Genomic DNA, 17,500 nt, shown 5'->3' with positions numbered 1-17,500 from the left:
GTTTCAGATTGCTATCCAGTTCTTTCCAATGCTGAGTTTGTGGCTGTTTTCTCTGTGTGTGTGTGTGTGTGTGTGTGTGTGTGTGTTTGTGTGTGTGTGTGTGTGTGTGTGTGTGTATGTGTGTGTGTGTATGTTTGTGTGTGTGTGTGTGTGTGTGTGTGTGTGTGTATATGTGTGTGTGTGTGTTTTTGTGTGTATGTGTGAGTGTGTGTGTGTCTTTCGCAAGTCTACATTTCTGGTGCTTAGCCTTTACCTGTGTGCCTTTTGTGTGTTTTATTTCAAGAGGCAGAAGTCTTCATCATCATCGTAATCATCATCTCGGCCTGCACAGGTAGCCCCCCCCCCCTCATCATTCTATCAAGGCACGATCGGTGCATAGTTGTATAGCCACCCACCCCCACCAAAGTGCTTAGGGAGAGATAGAGAGCGCTGCAGCACAGTATAGATGGTAGTCTCGAGTGAACGAGTGACAGCTACGGCGCTGCTGGGTGGAACTAGGGATGGAGAGAAGAGTGGGAAGGAGTGATGTTGTGTTTGTTCCTGCCGCTGACTGCATTGCGAGTGTCGTGTTGTTTTCCTCTCTCCGTTGCACCGGGGCTGTGTGAGTCGCGGGGAGCTGGTAGGGACGTTATGGATTTCCGTGCGGGCCGGTTCCAAATCAATGAAACGCAATTTCGTTCCCACTCATTTTTCCTTTTAATAGCTTTTTTCCCCCCTCCGTTTCGCCTCTCTCAAGCTCTCCCTGGCCAGTCTCGGCACGAGTAGAAAGATATTTTAAAAAGGAGTTCTGCAGTGCGAAGAAGTGTCTGATTACCCACCCTCAGCATGTGTGAGTGTGTGTGTGTGTGTGTGTGTGTGAGTGTGTGTGTGTGTGTGTGTGTGTGTGTGTGTGTGTGTGTTAGAGAGAGAGTCTGTTGACATTAATTATTGATAGAGGCTTGCTGATAGCGCATGTGCCAGCAGTATGTGTTGTGTTGCATGAGTGAGAGCACAGTGGCAGCAGTAGCAGAAGCCTCAGCAGCCTCTTTTTACAGCCAGCAGAAGCAGGAGGAGAGAGACATATAGAGAGGAGAGGAGAGGAGAGGAGAGGAGAGAGGCAGGGAGATAGAGAGAAAAAGAGAGTGAGTGAGTGGAAGAGAGAGCAAGGAGAAGAGAGAGAAGGTGGAGATACACCTGTAGCTGCCTCTGCTTTTAGCACTGTCAGCAACGATCAAAAGCTTAACCACCTCCCAGCAACAACTACTAAAGAAGGAAACTAGACAGAGAGAGAGAGAGAGAGAGAGAGAGAGAAAGAAAGAGAGAGAGAGAGAGAGAGAGAGAGAGGGAGAGAGGGAAGGAGAAGATACATACATATATAAAGAGAGAGAGAGAGAGAGAGAGAGAGGGAGAGACTGCAGGCGTAGGGAATCTTCAGCTGGAGATAATAGGGAAAGATGCAGAGCAGCATCACTGTAGGCTGAGACATAGGAGAGACGAGCGAGGGAAGGAAGGCATAGGCGGATAAACGAGTGCGATTGAGGTCTACAGAGATGGAGGGAGCAGGGCATAGTGAAACAAAAGGGAGGATATAGTGTGCGAGAGTGAGCGTGGGAATGAGACGAGCAGAGCGACTCAGGGGGAGAGGTGAACAGATGTAGATGGAGGAGGGAGATTAATTCTGAGATAGACGAACACGGAGACACTGAGATCAGGACACATCCAGAGAGGGACAGAGAGAGAGAGGGACAGAGAGAGAGAGAGGGAGGGAGAGAGAAAGGGATTTAGGCAAGGAAAAAAAGAGCGGAAGAACGACAAAAATAGCACTTCTAAAGGGACTATTCTTAGAGAGATAGGACATGGTTAGGTACTGTGGATAGACAGAAACTATATATAAATAGGGATATACTATAAAAAGGTAGGTAGATAGATAGATAGATAGATAGATAGATAGATAGATAGATAGATAGATAGATAGATAGATAGATAGATAGATAGATAGGTAGATAGATAGATAGGTAGATAGATAGATCGGTATATAGATAGATAAGAACAGAGAGAGGAAGTATTCTCACCCACTGCTGGTGTGCAAAGATGATGAGTCGCCAGGCTTACTTCTACCGGGTCCCTCCACAGGAGCTGCACCGCCGGAACCAGTCGCAGTCGGACCCCACCAAGACCAAGGCCCTGCAGACCGTCATCGACATGAAGGTATGGCCCCATCTGCTCCGGCACCAACACCGCACCACACCGCACTGGACCGTGCCGCACCCAGATGCGGCACAGGCCGGGCGGACTGATCCAGTATCAGATACTGACATAGAAGTCTGGCCTTACCTTAAGTGTAATGTAACAAACTGGACACACCATTGGATATCTAACTTCAGATCAGGTGACGGGGTTGCTGCAGTAGTGTCGTTAGTGTTATGTGGTATAGGGAAAGTTTATCTGGGAACAGTCTCAGGACAGGATAGTGTTTTGACAAAGTTTCTTAGGGTGATCTGCCTTCACTGGGGCTAAAACCTATGAGTTCTGATGTAGGGTGGGTTAGGGTTAGTTGCCAAGCGCTGTTGCCAAGAGGCTTCGTAGTCATGGTCACTGTCGGTGCTACTGATGTAGCTTTTGAGGATTCCGGAATGATCTTTGTAACCACATTGCTTTCACTAGCTTGCCCCTGTTACAAAGGGTGATGTGCTCACTGAGGCTTAGCCATTTATATGATCCCTTATGGTTCTCATAGAGAGGGGGGCTTTTGTACTAGCACTGTGCGGAGTGCTAACAGCTGAAGAACATCAAAGGGCTTGAAATGGCTCGGATAGTTAGTCTCAAGATGAAAGGGGCTGTTATCTGGGTCACTTACGGTGGCCATCTTGGAGACCAGTTGTGAATGGGTGCTCAACAGTAACTGAGGTCAGATCAGTTTCCGTAGTTTCCACTATGTATCAGTAATGCCCATGGTTTGTGAATCGAACGGCGCCTAGCTGTTCCCGGATCTGGGGCCTCATTTATAAAGGTTGCTACGCTCAAAACTAATTCAGACACGCAAGTCTGCGACGCCCGATGGTGAGATTATGAAATAAAGCTCAGTCCCAGATCACACAACACAGATGAAACATAAAACACTACATTTCATAATATATAGGCCGAGCTCTAATTGTGAATATACTGTATATTTATCACTAATCACATATCTAATAAGGTATGAGTATAGGCTAAATAAGTATACTAAAACGAAAAAACTGCATCCTGTGTTTGTCCAAAACCACCTGTCCACTAGTCTATTAATGGTTTTAAAAGGCCATATTGATATCAGTCTCGCCGATTGCCACGAGGCCCATGGTGCTCATGGTGACGTGTGTAATGCAAGATTAGTGCAAATGAATGTGAATAACTTACCGAATGCAGTCTGGACACAAAGGCAGAAGTTGCTTGAGCTTACATAGACTTTTGAACTGATACTGACGCCTAGGCGAGTTTAAGAAGACTTTGCTTTTCGACGTGGACAGTGTGCGTTCTGTAACCTGTCAACTCACAGAAAGTATTGGACTAAAGCCCTTTTGTGCACATCATACTGTCAGTAATATCATGGGCGGAAATTTTATATAACCTTTAACAAATATAACGTATAACAAATGCACAACTTTCAAGCACTGCTAGACAGTGGACACTCACTCTTTTTTTTCATAGCTTACCTTTTACCAAGAATATGCATATCGCTTATGAATAGCATTTTTTATCAGGATTACAATAACTTTTGTCTAGGAAATGAGTGTCTTTTGTCCACAAAATGAAAAGGTCTGTTATATGATGCGTGGTCTATGATAAGACCAGACAAATGCTAGGTTATACTTTTTAACAAATACAGAGCACATTTCACTCGCTTGGCGTACTTCTCGTGTTAGACTTTCTCACACCCACAAGATGTTGACTTCTTTGACAAATAAACATTAGCATATTGATGAGTTAATTAGCATGTTGATAAGCCATTTTGCACAGACCATTTATGTATGATTGTGGTACAGCACTGACAGGAGTATGTACACCGCAATGATTTGATAAATACGAATATTTTTGTGTGTACATAGATTCTGTGGTTTGTGCGTACAGAATGTTTCAGAATGGAATCTACGCTGAGTTTTATAAATGAGACCCCTGGTGTCTAGATGGTCGAGCCAACATGGTGAACCAGACACAGCTGACACAGATCCATATCATTGACCCTCTTACCACAGACGAAAATATGTGAGAACATAAAAGTATTCTCCCTACGGGGAAAGAAAAAGGAGATTCAGTCCGTAGATTCAGCTGAATTTAGCCTAACTTATTTTCAATCAGCATATTTGGCACATTCCAACCGACTTGAAAGTTCATCTAGAAGAGCATCCAGAAGAATATGAAGTCCTTTCAATGAGAACAGACGATGGATCTCTGTAACCATGGCGACCTGAGCAGTTAGCTGAGTTCTGATGTGTGTGTGTGTGTGTGTGTGTGTGTGTGTGTGTGTGTGTGTGTGTGTGTGTGTGTGCTAGTGGCCATGCTCCAGGTGGGCTCTATGGAAATGCTGTAGATTGTCTGTGGGGCTCCATCTGCATGGAGACGGCAGAGGCGCTATCAGGAAGAGAGCATGTTGGTCCACTTAAAGAGAGAACACTTATTCAATTTGTTTCAAATGCCACATATGGAAGCTTTCACTCTCCACACTGGCCTTTGATGTCAGAGGGAGCTGTGAAAAATGCAGTCGACTTGACACACATATGCACACACGTGCACACACACACACACACACAGAGAGAGAGAGAGAGAGAGAGAGAGAGCGAGAGAGAGCGAGAGAGAGTTAGAGAGAGAGAGAGAGAGAGAGAGAAATACCAGTGCACACCATCTGTCTGAGTTTTTCCTTTGCAGGCATACTTAAAGACACACACACACACACACACACACACACACACACACACACACACACACACACACACACACACACACACACACACACACACAATGGCTTGAAGTCAGAGAGATGTACATGACATTTTGGGTGAAAATAAGTTGTACAATGAAAGCTCTCAGTGAGATTTCAATAGACTAAATATGTAGGTAGTTTAAAATCTCCTGAGTATAACTTAAGAAAAAAACATGTCTATTGCTATGTCAGTGTTCTACTTGTTCCTGTTGAGTTTGTCAAATGTCAGTTATTGCCCTCATGGCAACTACAGAAACAATTGGAGGGCATTTACTCTAGTCATTTTCTCTCTGCATTTTGTCAGACACACACACATACACACATACAACATAGAGACATAATACAGAATACAATAGTTTTCTCCTTTGCTGAACCTGCAAAGCAAGCAAACAAATGAGCTATATGGTGTATAGGACTGGTATCCATGGCAACAGCTTTAAGAAGTTGTTGCCTACAGTGTGTATCATTGTACAAGTTATCTCTCGCGTACGAGGATATGATTTTTCATCCTGTGTGTGTATGTGTGTGTGTTTGTGTCTCTCTCTGTGTGTGTGAGAGAGAGGTCAGGACATATCTTGAAAATTACGAAAACTACAATCACACATCCAGGCACAATAGATAGACTTTCAGTCACAGACATGTGTTATAAATAGCGTATGAAGAACTATTCGATTATGAGTTACAAGCCTCCACTGTTAACAGATGTGATTACTATTCATCACTTCTTTTTTCAAGCACACTAACTCTTTAAGTCTGTACCTTGGTTCAACAGACAGTTTTTGTAACGTGTTTAAGTTGCTAACTCATCTCAACTAAACTTATGTTGTATTGTGTGTCACAGAACCATGTTGTTGTGCTGTGTACTGTTTGTCTCAGAAGACACACTAATCCTTGATGTTGACACACTAATGTTCCTGTTGTGTGTGTGTGTGTGTGTGTGTGGCATCGTGCTTAACACGCCTGTGAGTGCTGAATTGTGTGTTGTTGTGCAATTTTTCCAGAATGCCCCGCCGTTCTGTTTTGACCCAGATGTTATATGGCAGGTACAGTACAGACAGACACACACACACACACACACACACACACTCTCACACACACCCCACTCTCAGCCGTCCCCTGGAGGCCCTCCGTTCTCTTCTCTACCTGCAACTAAACTAGGCTATTTCAACTCCTTCCTCTCTAATCCTGTACTGTACCAATCAGAATGCACGCTCACGCCCTGCCCTGCTAGCTCTCCATGCTAAAATGTCATTCTGTTTCCTCCTGCTTCAGCTTTTGAAGATGATAGTGGGGGAAACTGCACAAGGTCATGGAGTAGGATGTCTCCAGCGTGTCATAGCTAGTTCGTCTGGGGGTCTGTTGGCATTCTGCTGAGTGCTTCCTATCGTGATACCCGAGAGCTATGGCTGTGCTGACGGTGCTGCTCTCTGTGTTGATCCTCATTGCCATGTGTGCTTCAAGGGTGTGATCATTCCTGTTTGTTCACACATTGAAGTGTAAGGGCTCTTAATGGGGTTTTGATAGTGACCAGTATAGAACTATGCTAGGCTAAGTTTGTTGTGCAGTAACAACAGACACGGCACATGTACGTGCTTGTTAGCTGATGGACACATACACAATAAGGTTCAGGGATAGAAAAACAAAATAGGATGGTTCATTATAGTAGATCTCTCCGAGCTCCTGTGAAATGACGAAGACAACTCAGTCAGGAATCATGTCCCTTCTGTTAAACATGGGTTTATGCTGTTATTGGACCTAAAAGAGTGTTCATTGAAGAATGCATATTAAAACATGGATAGTGATTTAGTGTTCAGTTATTGTAATATTGATAGCTATATTTGTCTACTGTTGATAAGCATATGTCTAGTCATTATCAATAGAAAAATAAGAAAATAACTTTCCCAAGTGAAAATGCTCATTTTTATGACCCATGTCTTGCTTCCAATGTTTCTACTTGTTGAAAGGATCTTGACATGGAGTCAGATACTTTGGCAATCAAGATGGAGACATTGTGGCATATTTGCAGACAGTTATAATCTCGAACGGGTGGCTTTGCTGAGAAAGCCTGAATTCCAGCTCATTTGCCGAGAAATGCTTAGCAAATTGTGGTATAGATGGTATTGCGTATAGAGATGAGAAAATGATTGAAAATAAGTGTGTAGAGGAGGTTATGCTTATATAGCTCTCCTTTGACAAACATGATGAAGCCTTGAATATTTTAGGAGGCCTAGTTGGACCAGTGATGGGACAGTTTGTATATGGAGGGATGTGGGTTCGTTGTGGGGTGTAGTTTTTTTTTATAGAACAACCTTTGGGTTTAGGTTTTACCCCCACCTCTCTCTCTCTCCCTCTCCCTCTCTCTCTCTCTCTCTCTCTCTCTCCCTCTCTCTCTCTCTCTCTCTCTCTCTCCCCCAGCTTGTGGTTTTCTCTGATGGCATCATAAAATCTGCTTCCATTTATTCAATTACACTTGCATTTTCTTTGGAGTCACTCATTTTTACATACGTCTAATTCTATGTATCTAAATGCACACGGGAGGTATATGCATATGCCAGTCAGTTCCGTGGTGCCATGGTTACGTTTATACATATAGAAAAACTCATTGGAATAGGATTACTGACATTGAGCTCTGAAACAAAGAGGAGAAAAAAGACAGGAAAAAAAAAACAACAGCAAAAAAATATTCCACTTGAAAAATAATTGTAACCATTGGTTACTAATCCATGCAACCAGTCTGCAATGTCCGTGGTTAGCCATTAGCCACTCGCCTGTCCTCTCTCTCCATGCATCCCATAATTCCTCCTAATCAGCAGTGGGGTGTGGTGACTGGCAGTTACAGCCCCGGCCCTGAACCCCGGGCTCCATCCATGGCAATATCCGTGGCGATTGCTATGGCGACACTGGCGAACACAGTGACGGCAGAATAGAATTATGTCAAAGTTAATGGATCTTCTGAAACCAGGCCGCTGTCAGATCCCCAGCCAGATGCCCACTCTAGACAGGCCTAATGGGGCCTTGCAGTCCCCACAGTATTACCCTAAAGATGAGTGAGCAAATACATTACATTAAGTAGTAATTTCTATAAACTTTCATGGTTAATTTTGTAATATTTTATTATTATCTAAACCATTAATAGGAGGTCGATGGCAGAATTATGACAAATATAATCCTGAAATAAGGGCTTACAGTAACTTTCAGCTATGGGCTTCCTTGCTCACAGCTGGGTGACTTCTAGACAGTGGTTTTTGTGTGGCTTGTCTGCTGTTCTGAGACTCTTTGATTTGACCTGAATATTGCCTTTGGTTGTGAGGCACTGATCTGAGCTCAGCACTGCAGTTGGTCATGTCCCTCTTTATGTCAGCTGGGGCCCTTTTGTTCTCTCTAACTTTTCTAACTCCTTGTCTGTCCTTGTCAAGGTCCTCAGGCTAATCCAGCTCACACACACTAACTGTCCGCCGGTGTTAGCTTGCCACCTGTGGCGTGTCTGTCTACTATCTTGACTTTCTCCGCTGTGGTCGTGTTCTTTCTTTGGTCTGCCTATCAGCTTGTTTCCGTCTCTGTCTCAGTCTCATTCTTCAGCTGCAGTATCTGCATGTTGCCGGGAGTGCCTCCTCCTCCTCTTCCTCTTCCTCCTCCTCCTCCTTTGGAGGGCTGCTTTGCTGAGATGACGTTCTTTTTTTCTTTGGCGTGTGCTCTACTATCTCACACTTTCTGGCGCGTACTCACTCCCTAACCCACTCCCTAACCCTGACCACCCACCCTTGACATCACCTTCCTCTGCCTCCCCTTCCTCCTTCCTGTCCTAACCCTAACCTTCACTCCGCCGCACAGGACACCAAGATCGCCTCCCTGGAGCGCAACATGCGCGGCCTGGAGGACGAGGTCCAGACGCTGAAGACCAACGGCCTGCTGCACGTTGACGGGGCAGAGCGCGAGGATGAGCTCAAGCAGGTGGAGGTCTACAAGAGCCACCACAGGTTCATGAAGAGCAAGGTAGCTAGTGCTCCCCCCGGGGGTGTGTGTAGTAGGGGGGGGGGGGGGGGGGCCCTGCCTCCACCTCCACTGAAGCCACCCTCCTCCTGTCCCCTCTCTCTCTCTCCTTTTCTCTGTCCTTTTCTGCTGGAGGCGCGAGTACAAAAACAGGCTGAGGGATGGCTATGCTGACGTATGGATGAATGACTAGATGAAATGATAGCGGTGGGTCGGTTTACGCGAGCGCCCCGGGTTTCAGGTGTCTGCGTTTCCTTGGCGACGACCTTTTTCGCACGGGCGCAGGAAATGCCGGGGCATTCATATGGTCTATTTGCCAACACACACACACACACACAACAACAACAACACACACACACATACATGCACTGTCTCCCATTTCATCTGCCCGATCGGCCCCCATGATTTATTGATGTGTGTGCACGGGGAGTCTGATTTATTCATACATGTACAGGGGACAGGGGTGATTTATTTATAACTGGGCCGACTTGGGTTTCATAAAGCCTCGACCCAAACCAGCGGCCGCTGCCCTCCTCCCCCTCATCCTCCTCTTGTTCCACTCATTACTGGCAGTCTCTGTGCCCCTCATTTGTCAGGGCTTTGGACAGGCTCTTGATGCCATCATAAAAGGATGTGCTTTTTTTTATGAATGGGGCTTTCAGAGGTCACTGACAGACCAGGAAGATAGCGGGGGGAAAAAAGAGATGTGTGCTTCAGCGATACACATCGTGAGGCGATGGCCTGTTTCATCACCTGGGTTTGACTCATGTACACTGGGTTCATGGGTTCTGGGTTCGCCCAGGCATGCACATGTACACACACACACACACACACACACACACACACACACACACACACACACACTCACACACTCACACACACACACACACACACATATGCAGGAACAATGAAACACGCAGATAACATATGTGTGTGCTGAAAACATATGGCTCAACATACACACTCTTAACAACACATATTAGATTTAGATTAGCCCATGTGTTTGCAGACAATGGTCTGAATAACACACGGAGATACATACAGGCATATACACACACACACACACACACACACACACACACACACACACACACACACACACACACACACACACACACACACACACACACACACACACACACACACACACACACACACACATGCAGGCTCACTTCAAAACACTCAACCCAGTCAGAATCATCACCTCACATGTCTGTGCTTTGGTCTGTGGGCCTGAGCTCAGTGTGTGTGTGTGTGTGTGTGTGTGTGTGTGTGTGTGTGTGTGTGTGGTGTGTGTGTGCAGGAGTAGGGGGGTGTGCTGATGAATGGGGGGGAATGCTGATAAGCTGAGCAGGGCCTGGTTTCTCCTGTTTCCTTCCTCTCACAATGGCCTTTTGATCAGCAGCAGCTTTGGGTGCTATAATCCCTTACAGTACATCACCCGAGCCCCTGAACAACCCCCCCCCCCCCCCCCACACACACACACACACACACACACAGCCCCCGCCGAAACCTGCAGTCCTCACCACTGACAGAGGGGAAAAAAGGGATGGGGGGAAAGAAACACTTCATACTTCATACATGAGAGGAAGACACAGGGTTAGTTTTTATGTCGTCCTCTGGGAGGAAGTTGGACACGGTCACTTTTAAAAAACGTGAGCGATGTGGGTCACGTCCCCGGAAAGAGGTCAGTGGTGTGAAAGGTCAGGTCGGAGATGTGTGTGTCAGTGGGTACGGCTCCCAGGTCACCTCTGACGCATAGTAGTCATATTTCACTCATTGATGCTCTCCGTGGTGCCTTAATGGATGCTCACATTTTGGAACCACATTTCCATATGAATCTGGACATACGGACGTATAATGAAAGCCACGAAAGGGTCTTGAGGAAAAGGACAAAGATGATGTAACATCATGTCTTACACATCTTGCCCTTTGAGTCGCATCAGCTGACCTGTAGTCCCTCCTCAGCAGTAATCTTCTGCAGTAGTCCTGCAGCTGAAACCAAGCTGCTAAAAACAGATTCGTAAGATTCAGTGAAACACAGAAAAAAAAAACCTGCAAATGTCCCAGAGGGGATGTGACAGCCGACTCTCTCTATATCTCTCTCCACCTCTCTCTCCAACCCCTCTGGCCGTATTGCCCCAGGCTGTAATTAAACGGATAGAGTGTAAGGAAGTTACAAAAGAATCCTGCCTAAATTGAATCGGCCCTCACTATGCGACGTGCTGTCAACCAAATGTCAGTGTTGGTGAGCTGCTGCAGGGGGCTTGGTGATTGCTGGTTAAGCAGCTATTTGTTGTTAGTCTTTAGCTCTTCTCTGGGGGTTGGAACACAGAACAGTAGTATCCAGCGGTTAAGCCTCCTCGGTCCAGTATAAATACCTCTTGCTCTCTCTTCCTTCCACACTTTTGTGTGAAATCCAAAACGATGTTGAGAATACAGTGCCTATAAAATAATATTATCTCAAGTCCCCCCTCGAGGGCCATTGTGAATTGCCAGAATGTCACACACTCTTGTGTATGTGTGCGTGCGTGTGTGTGTGTATGTGTGTCTTTGTGTTCTCTGTGTTTTAGGATAAGTGTAGGCCCCCCTTTACCATGAGGTGCACCCGGGCGACCACACGTTCTCTAGACCCCACATTCCTGCTCCCCCAGCAACAGCGGATATCAGATCAATCAAAAGTACCCCCCACTTACCATTCCTTACCTCTCCCTCCCTCCCTCTCTCGCTCTCTCTCTCTCATATTCCCTCTCTCTTTCCTTCCTCTCTTTACACCCTTTCTCCTCCTTCCACATCTCCTTGCCTGTCACTGTCGCTCCCTCTCTTTTGTCTTCCCTCTCATTACTCTCTCCTTCTCTTCCTTTCCTCCATTTCCCCCCTTTCCTCTATCCATCTCCTCAGCCTCTCTAATCGTTCCACTTACACCCCCCCTCCCTGCCTCTCTCTTTCTCTCTCTCTCCTTCCTTCTCATTCTATCTCTCTCTCTCTCAAATTTACTCCCTCTCTTTCTCTATCTCGGAATGCTGATGTCATGACGTGTTCTCTTTGAGCAGCGCCACAATAACTGAAATCTCTCTCTGAATCGACTTTTCGCATTTCTTGGCAGAGGAGAGCAGATGACAATCTGGTGCACATAACATTGCAGCAAAGCACAAAAAAAAAATAAACCAACAACTATTAAAGATTGAGACGACAGAAAGAAAAGAAGTCGAAAAAAAAAGAAAAAGACTCTCCTCAATTTCCTTTGGTTTTTTCCTTTCTCTTTTTTTCCTCTCCATTCTTTCCGTCCAACCCGCACACTTCACAGGCTGATTGATAAAGTAGCTGAGAGGCGCATCACGTGTGACACAGAGAGAGATGATGAGGCTTCCACGGAACTGGATGTACTGTGGTCGCTGATAGCTGCTCTCTCCCTCAGCTGACGTTTGCTCTCCCGCAGACCAGGAGCTTTCAGCTTGGCCCGGCAAGGCGGCCATCTCCCCGTCACTCCGACAGAGACGCTTCCCCTGTCACGCTCTCACAAAAAAATTCCCAGGCTGCCACTAATTCCGTCATTACAGCTCTACCATCCCCGCACTGACACACATATGGCGTGAGGACTGCTGATCACAGCTTTTGTTAAAGGGGTCTGAGGGCTGTGCTGGGAACGGTGGAGAGACGAGAGCAGACGGAGGAGGAGGTGGGAGGAGGAGGTGTTTTACTTTCTCTGCGCCTCGTGTCAGGATGGCCCCCATGTCTCAAGGAATGAGCAAACTCATCCACTTCAGTCTCACTGTCGCTCAGCGTCTCCTGTCTTTACTCGATGAGCTGCCTGTCATCTGGACTTCTTACTTATCACCACTCAAGGCCTGTTCTTCCTTGCTGTGTCTGTCAGTTTGAAGCCTGAACTCAATTTCTGTGTGCGTTTGTACATACTGCCTGGTGCAAAAATATTCCTATTCATCTAATTGAACGTTCACACCTCTGTTGTCTTTCTCCCCTTTTCTCCTCTTCCTCCTCCTTCCTCCCTCATTCCTGTCCTTTAAACTCTGCAGATTGACCAGCTGAAGCAGGAGCTGTCAAAGAAGGAGTCGGAGCTGCTGGCCCTGCAGACCAAGCTGGAGACCCTGACCAATCAGAACTCCGACTGCAAGCAGCACATCGAAGTGTTGAAAGAGTCGCTCACCGCCAAGGAGCAGAGAGCCAACATCCTGCAGACCGAGGTCAGTGTGTGTGTGTGTGTGTGTGTGTGTGTGTGTGTGTGTGTGGTGTGTGTGTGTGTGTGTGTGTGTGTGAATATGAGAGATATATCAGGTATGTCAAATAGTCTGCCAAAGAGCAGAGAGCTGACATCCTGCAGACCAAGGTCAGTGTGTTCTCGATGAGATAAGTGTGTGGCTGGGTGTGTGTGTGTGAGTGTGTGTGTGTGTGTGGTTGTGCAGTTGTGTATGTGAGAGAGAGAGGAAAAAAGAGAGAGATTACAGTGTGCAATAATCAATGTGTCATGGGTGTTTGATGTTGTACAAATGTGCAGCATGCAGACACCCAATCACACCTATACACAAACACACACACACACACACACACACACACACACACACACACACACACACACACACACACACACACACACACACACACACACACACACAAACACACACAGACGCACACAAACACACACACACCCACACACACACACGGACGCGCACACACACACAGATGCACACATACACACACACACAAACATACACACACAAACAAACAAACAAGCACATCTACACAGGAAACACCAAAGTCATTCAGTCTGTGATCTCTTGTGTCTTACTGATACTGCCATGATAGGCAAAACACACAAACAAACCCATCCACTGAGGCACCGTTGCTGTTCTCCAATCTGATCTATACTCAGTTCTACTGACTCTGTGACCCACCTCCACTCTGCTAGTCTGAGACTCGCTGTGATATGCACTGCCCTCAGTATGCTGTGCACGTAGAACTGCCCTCAGATCCCCTGCACTGGTCCACCTTCCCTGATGGGTACAGCTTTGTGTGCTCCACTCCCACCTTGTCCTCAGGGCACAGACACTCTTCTCTCCTCTCCTCTCCTCTCCTCTCTGAACTCTCCCTTTCTCCTGGTTAACGATCTCCAGTGTGGGCCTGCCAGCTGAAGGCATTCCTGCGCTCCAGCATAGCTTCTGTAGAACTGGAGGGAGCACTTAAGATCCCTTTGTGAGATGGTGGAGGTGGTGGAGGAGGTGGTGGTGGTGCTGGTGGTGGTGGAGGGTGGATGATGTGTGGGGTATTTTTGAGGGGGTCGGGGGAGTGGGGGAGGAGTAGAATGGGAAAGGAGAGCTCAGCCTTAACGATGTCCACTCTTCATTACAGGAAGCAATTTGGGCCAAAATTAGCCCTAATTGTCGATACATGTGCAAAGAATTTTGGCGCGAGGGCAAAAAGGCAAATACCTCATACCAAAAGGAATGGGTGTTGTGGGGGTTGTGGCATTGGGGGGTGGGAGTGGATAGGGTGGGTAGGTGGGGGTGTGTTTGAGATGTGCCCGTGTGTAATTGCCTGTAATGTAGCTGATAGCCGATGCTCCTCCGCCTGTCACAAAGAGGATGAGAGGCCTCATGTGTGTGTGTATGTGAGTGTGTGTGTGTGTGTGTGTGTGTGTGTGTGTGTGTGTGGGGGGGGGGGTGTACAGACCCAGGCCTCTCACTTGGCCTCTCCCAGAGCAGTGTGGGTAATGGGATCTGTCAGCCTGAATCACCCTCTCTCATCTTCAGGCCTCGTCGAGCTTCCAGGGCTTCTGAAAGCCGCGGCTCACGTTTCCCCTCGTTTTCAGCAAAGGAGCGTCCTGACAGAGAAAGGAGAGAAAAAACAGAGAGAGAAAAGGGAAAAGAGAGGAAAGTGAGAGAGAGCGGAAGAGAAAGAAAGAGATGAAGAGCTAGCCAAAGAGAAGAACTGTTCTTCAAAGGCCCCTAAAATTCCATTCCAATCTTTGTGTCAATTAAGGGCCAAAATAGTCTGTGTGAGTAGGTGTGTCTGTGTATGGGTGGGTTTTTTGTGTCTGTCCATGTGTCTGTGTGTCGATGTGTATGCACGTATGTATGAAAGATTATAAAAGTGTGTGAAAGTTTCTTAGAGTGTGTCTTTCAGCAAATGCAAATGCCCTTGCGTGTATCCCCGTATCCCTGTATACGCGTATGTGTGTGTGTGTGTGTGTGTGTTTATGTGTGTGTGTGTGTTTGTTTGTGTGCACATGCATGCATGTGTGTTTTCAAACCAACCCCCTGCTGCTAGTTCTCATGAAGCAGACAGATGAAATGAGGCAGAAAGCCATTAGAGAGTCGAGGGGGCCGGGGCCCGGGGCCCGGGGCCAGCCAGAGCTTCTCTCCCACCGCAGGGCCCACGGTCTCAGGGCTCACCACTTCAGATCCATCAAGCCCAGTCACCGCGCTCAACCACACCATCACTTAGCCACCAGCAACAAGGCATGCACTGAGTGCCTGGACTCTTGTGTGGGAGCAGGTGATTAGTGAACAGTCAGTTGGGTCAGCCATTCACCAACTCACTCACTCACTCACTGGCTTTTTTCTCACGCTTTCACTCCATCGTTCTCACTCTCACATACACTCTCTCGTTTTCGTTCTCATTCACTCTCTCACCGGTTCTGTCACATTCACAGAACCAAGTCCAAGTAGGCGTGTCAGAATGTTCATGTTTTACCGTCTGTTGTGTATGCATGAGTGCGAGTGTCTGTCTGACCTTGTGTATCTTTATATGTGTGTCAGTCTCAGTATCTGTGGGTCCGTATGTGTGTATACCTGAATGATATTGTGTGTGTGTGAGTGTGTGTGTGTATGTGTTCATCCCTCTAAATGCATGTTCGTGTTTGTGTTCAACTCTGACTTTCTAACCGCACCACAGAGTATCAGTGTGAAACCGACACCTCGAAGCTCAGGTGTCCAGTCAAAAGCACACTGTATCTTTAATGACAGACCACAGCGGCCCTTTTGGCCACAAACACAGAGCAGACCTCCCTCGCAAAACAGATCAGTCGATCGGGGTTATTTCCCTCCAGCTCTCTTGACTTTCCCCTTTAATAACCTTGCACTTTCTTAGATCTCTCTCTGGAAGCAAACACGTCAATTAGCGGCAAGCCAGGCTCTATCGCTAACCAGAGGTGACAGAGCTGTTTGGCAATTCCGCGAGAGCTTAAGAAACTCCAACTCCCAGGTGCTCCATGCTGCGCGCCTTTTCTCACACCTCTGAAAAAAAAGCCTTAATGACTTTGGACCCTCCGTGTCCTCAGCGGCCTCTGCACAGCGAAGAAAAACAAGGCTGCAGCAGCAGTGGGTCGACCAAACCGGGCCAGAGCGCGCTAACCCAATCTAATCCAATGTAAGCAGGACACGGGGAACAGGTTGAACTTCTTGTGGGTGTGTTTTTTTTTGGGGGGGGGAGGGGGTTTCAGAGGTACAGTAAAGTCTCTCTTATCATGGGCACCTCATGTCTTGTAAATGTTAAGTTGATGAATGGCCTGGAAAGGCTTTGGCCACCCAACTTAAGGCAAGGGAGCTGATACAGATATGAGCTGTTTGGTGGGAGAGAGGACAGAGATGGACGGAGAGTGAGCGAGAGAGTGAAAGAGAGAGAAAGAGAGAGATAGAGAGAGAGAGAGAGAGAGAAAGTGGTAGGAAGGGAGAGGGTAAGGGAGAAAGAGAGATGGAGGGAGAGAGAGGGAAAGTGGGAGAAAGAGAGATGGAGGGAGAGAGAGGGAAAGTGGGAGAAAGGGAGAGGGCGAGTTGAAGGGAGGGAGAAGGAGAGAGGGAACAGTGAGTGTGTTTTGCTGAGGTATCATGTGATCCCAGGCGGCGTGTTTCTGTTGTTTTTTCCTTCCTCCTGTCTGATGAACGACTGCATCAGCTGAGCAGAGGGAGTGAGGCGTGAAGGAGATGCGGTCAACTCCGCCTCCACACACCCCATTTCTGTGTGTGTGTGTGTGTGTGTGTGTGTGTGTGTGCCTGTGTGTACGTCTGTATGTGTGTGTATTTGTGTGAGCACACGGGCTTGTGGGAACTGTGATCAAGGCCAGTGACCAGAAATTGCCTACTGTCAGACCCACCCACGAACCCACACACACACTCACACACACACACACACAAACACACACAACACACACAACACACACAACACACACAACACACAGACGCACACACCACTCCTTCTCTGTCTGCCTGTATGGTGGGAGGGTAAAGGTCACCTCAGGACACGTGACCTCTGCCTTGCGGCGTGGAAGTCCCTGTGAGGCTGGAACCATGCCAGCCAGCCGGGACACCCTGAGCCTTCCCCCCCTACAGGGCTCACCTGTCTCAGGGAGTGACCGCTGGCCCACGGGCCCACCATTTACCCTCTGAGCTCTCCCTTTAGCAGTGAAGCTCCCTGTAGAGGCCGTAGACTTCTCTGCGCCACTGGTTGTCAGTATTGATCTCAGGGGCTGGCTGTCTGCTCGTGTGGGCGTGCTTGGCTGTGCTCTTTGTCCTCTGACTCATCGGTGTGTCCTCGGTGTGCTCCCCGCTGCTTGGTGTGCTGCTG

At 47.4% G+C, this 17,500-nt stretch overlaps 1 protein-coding gene across 7 annotated transcripts in view; it reads left to right on the top strand.

The window, feature by feature from the left end:
- LOC105898929 (ERC protein 2) overlaps positions 1-17,500 on the top strand; it is a 222,030-nt gene that overhangs the window by 31,118 nt on the left and 173,412 nt on the right. For 5 of the 7 annotated variants that reach the window (XM_042707645.1, XM_042707644.1, XM_031566334.2 and 2 more), the window contains 4 exons: positions 2,113-2,187; positions 5,935-5,976; positions 8,765-8,926; positions 12,958-13,125. In XM_042707645.1, coding sequence (XP_042563579.1) covers positions 2,113-2,187; positions 5,935-5,976; positions 8,765-8,926; positions 12,958-13,125 — 447 coding nt within the window. The remainder of the gene's footprint in view (positions 1-2,112; positions 2,188-5,934; positions 5,977-8,764; positions 8,927-12,957; positions 13,126-17,500) is intronic. The other 2 variants (XM_031566335.2, XM_042707646.1) reach the window with 2 other exon arrangements.

The sequence above is a fragment of the Clupea harengus genome, chromosome 4, assembly GCF_900700415.2.
Source record: "Clupea harengus chromosome 4, Ch_v2.0.2, whole genome shotgun sequence".
In the NCBI taxonomy this organism is placed as follows: Eukaryota; Metazoa; Chordata; class Actinopteri; order Clupeiformes; family Clupeidae; genus Clupea; species Clupea harengus.
Note: the sequence above shows the minus strand (reverse complement) of the source record. Positions and strands in the feature narration are given on the sequence as shown.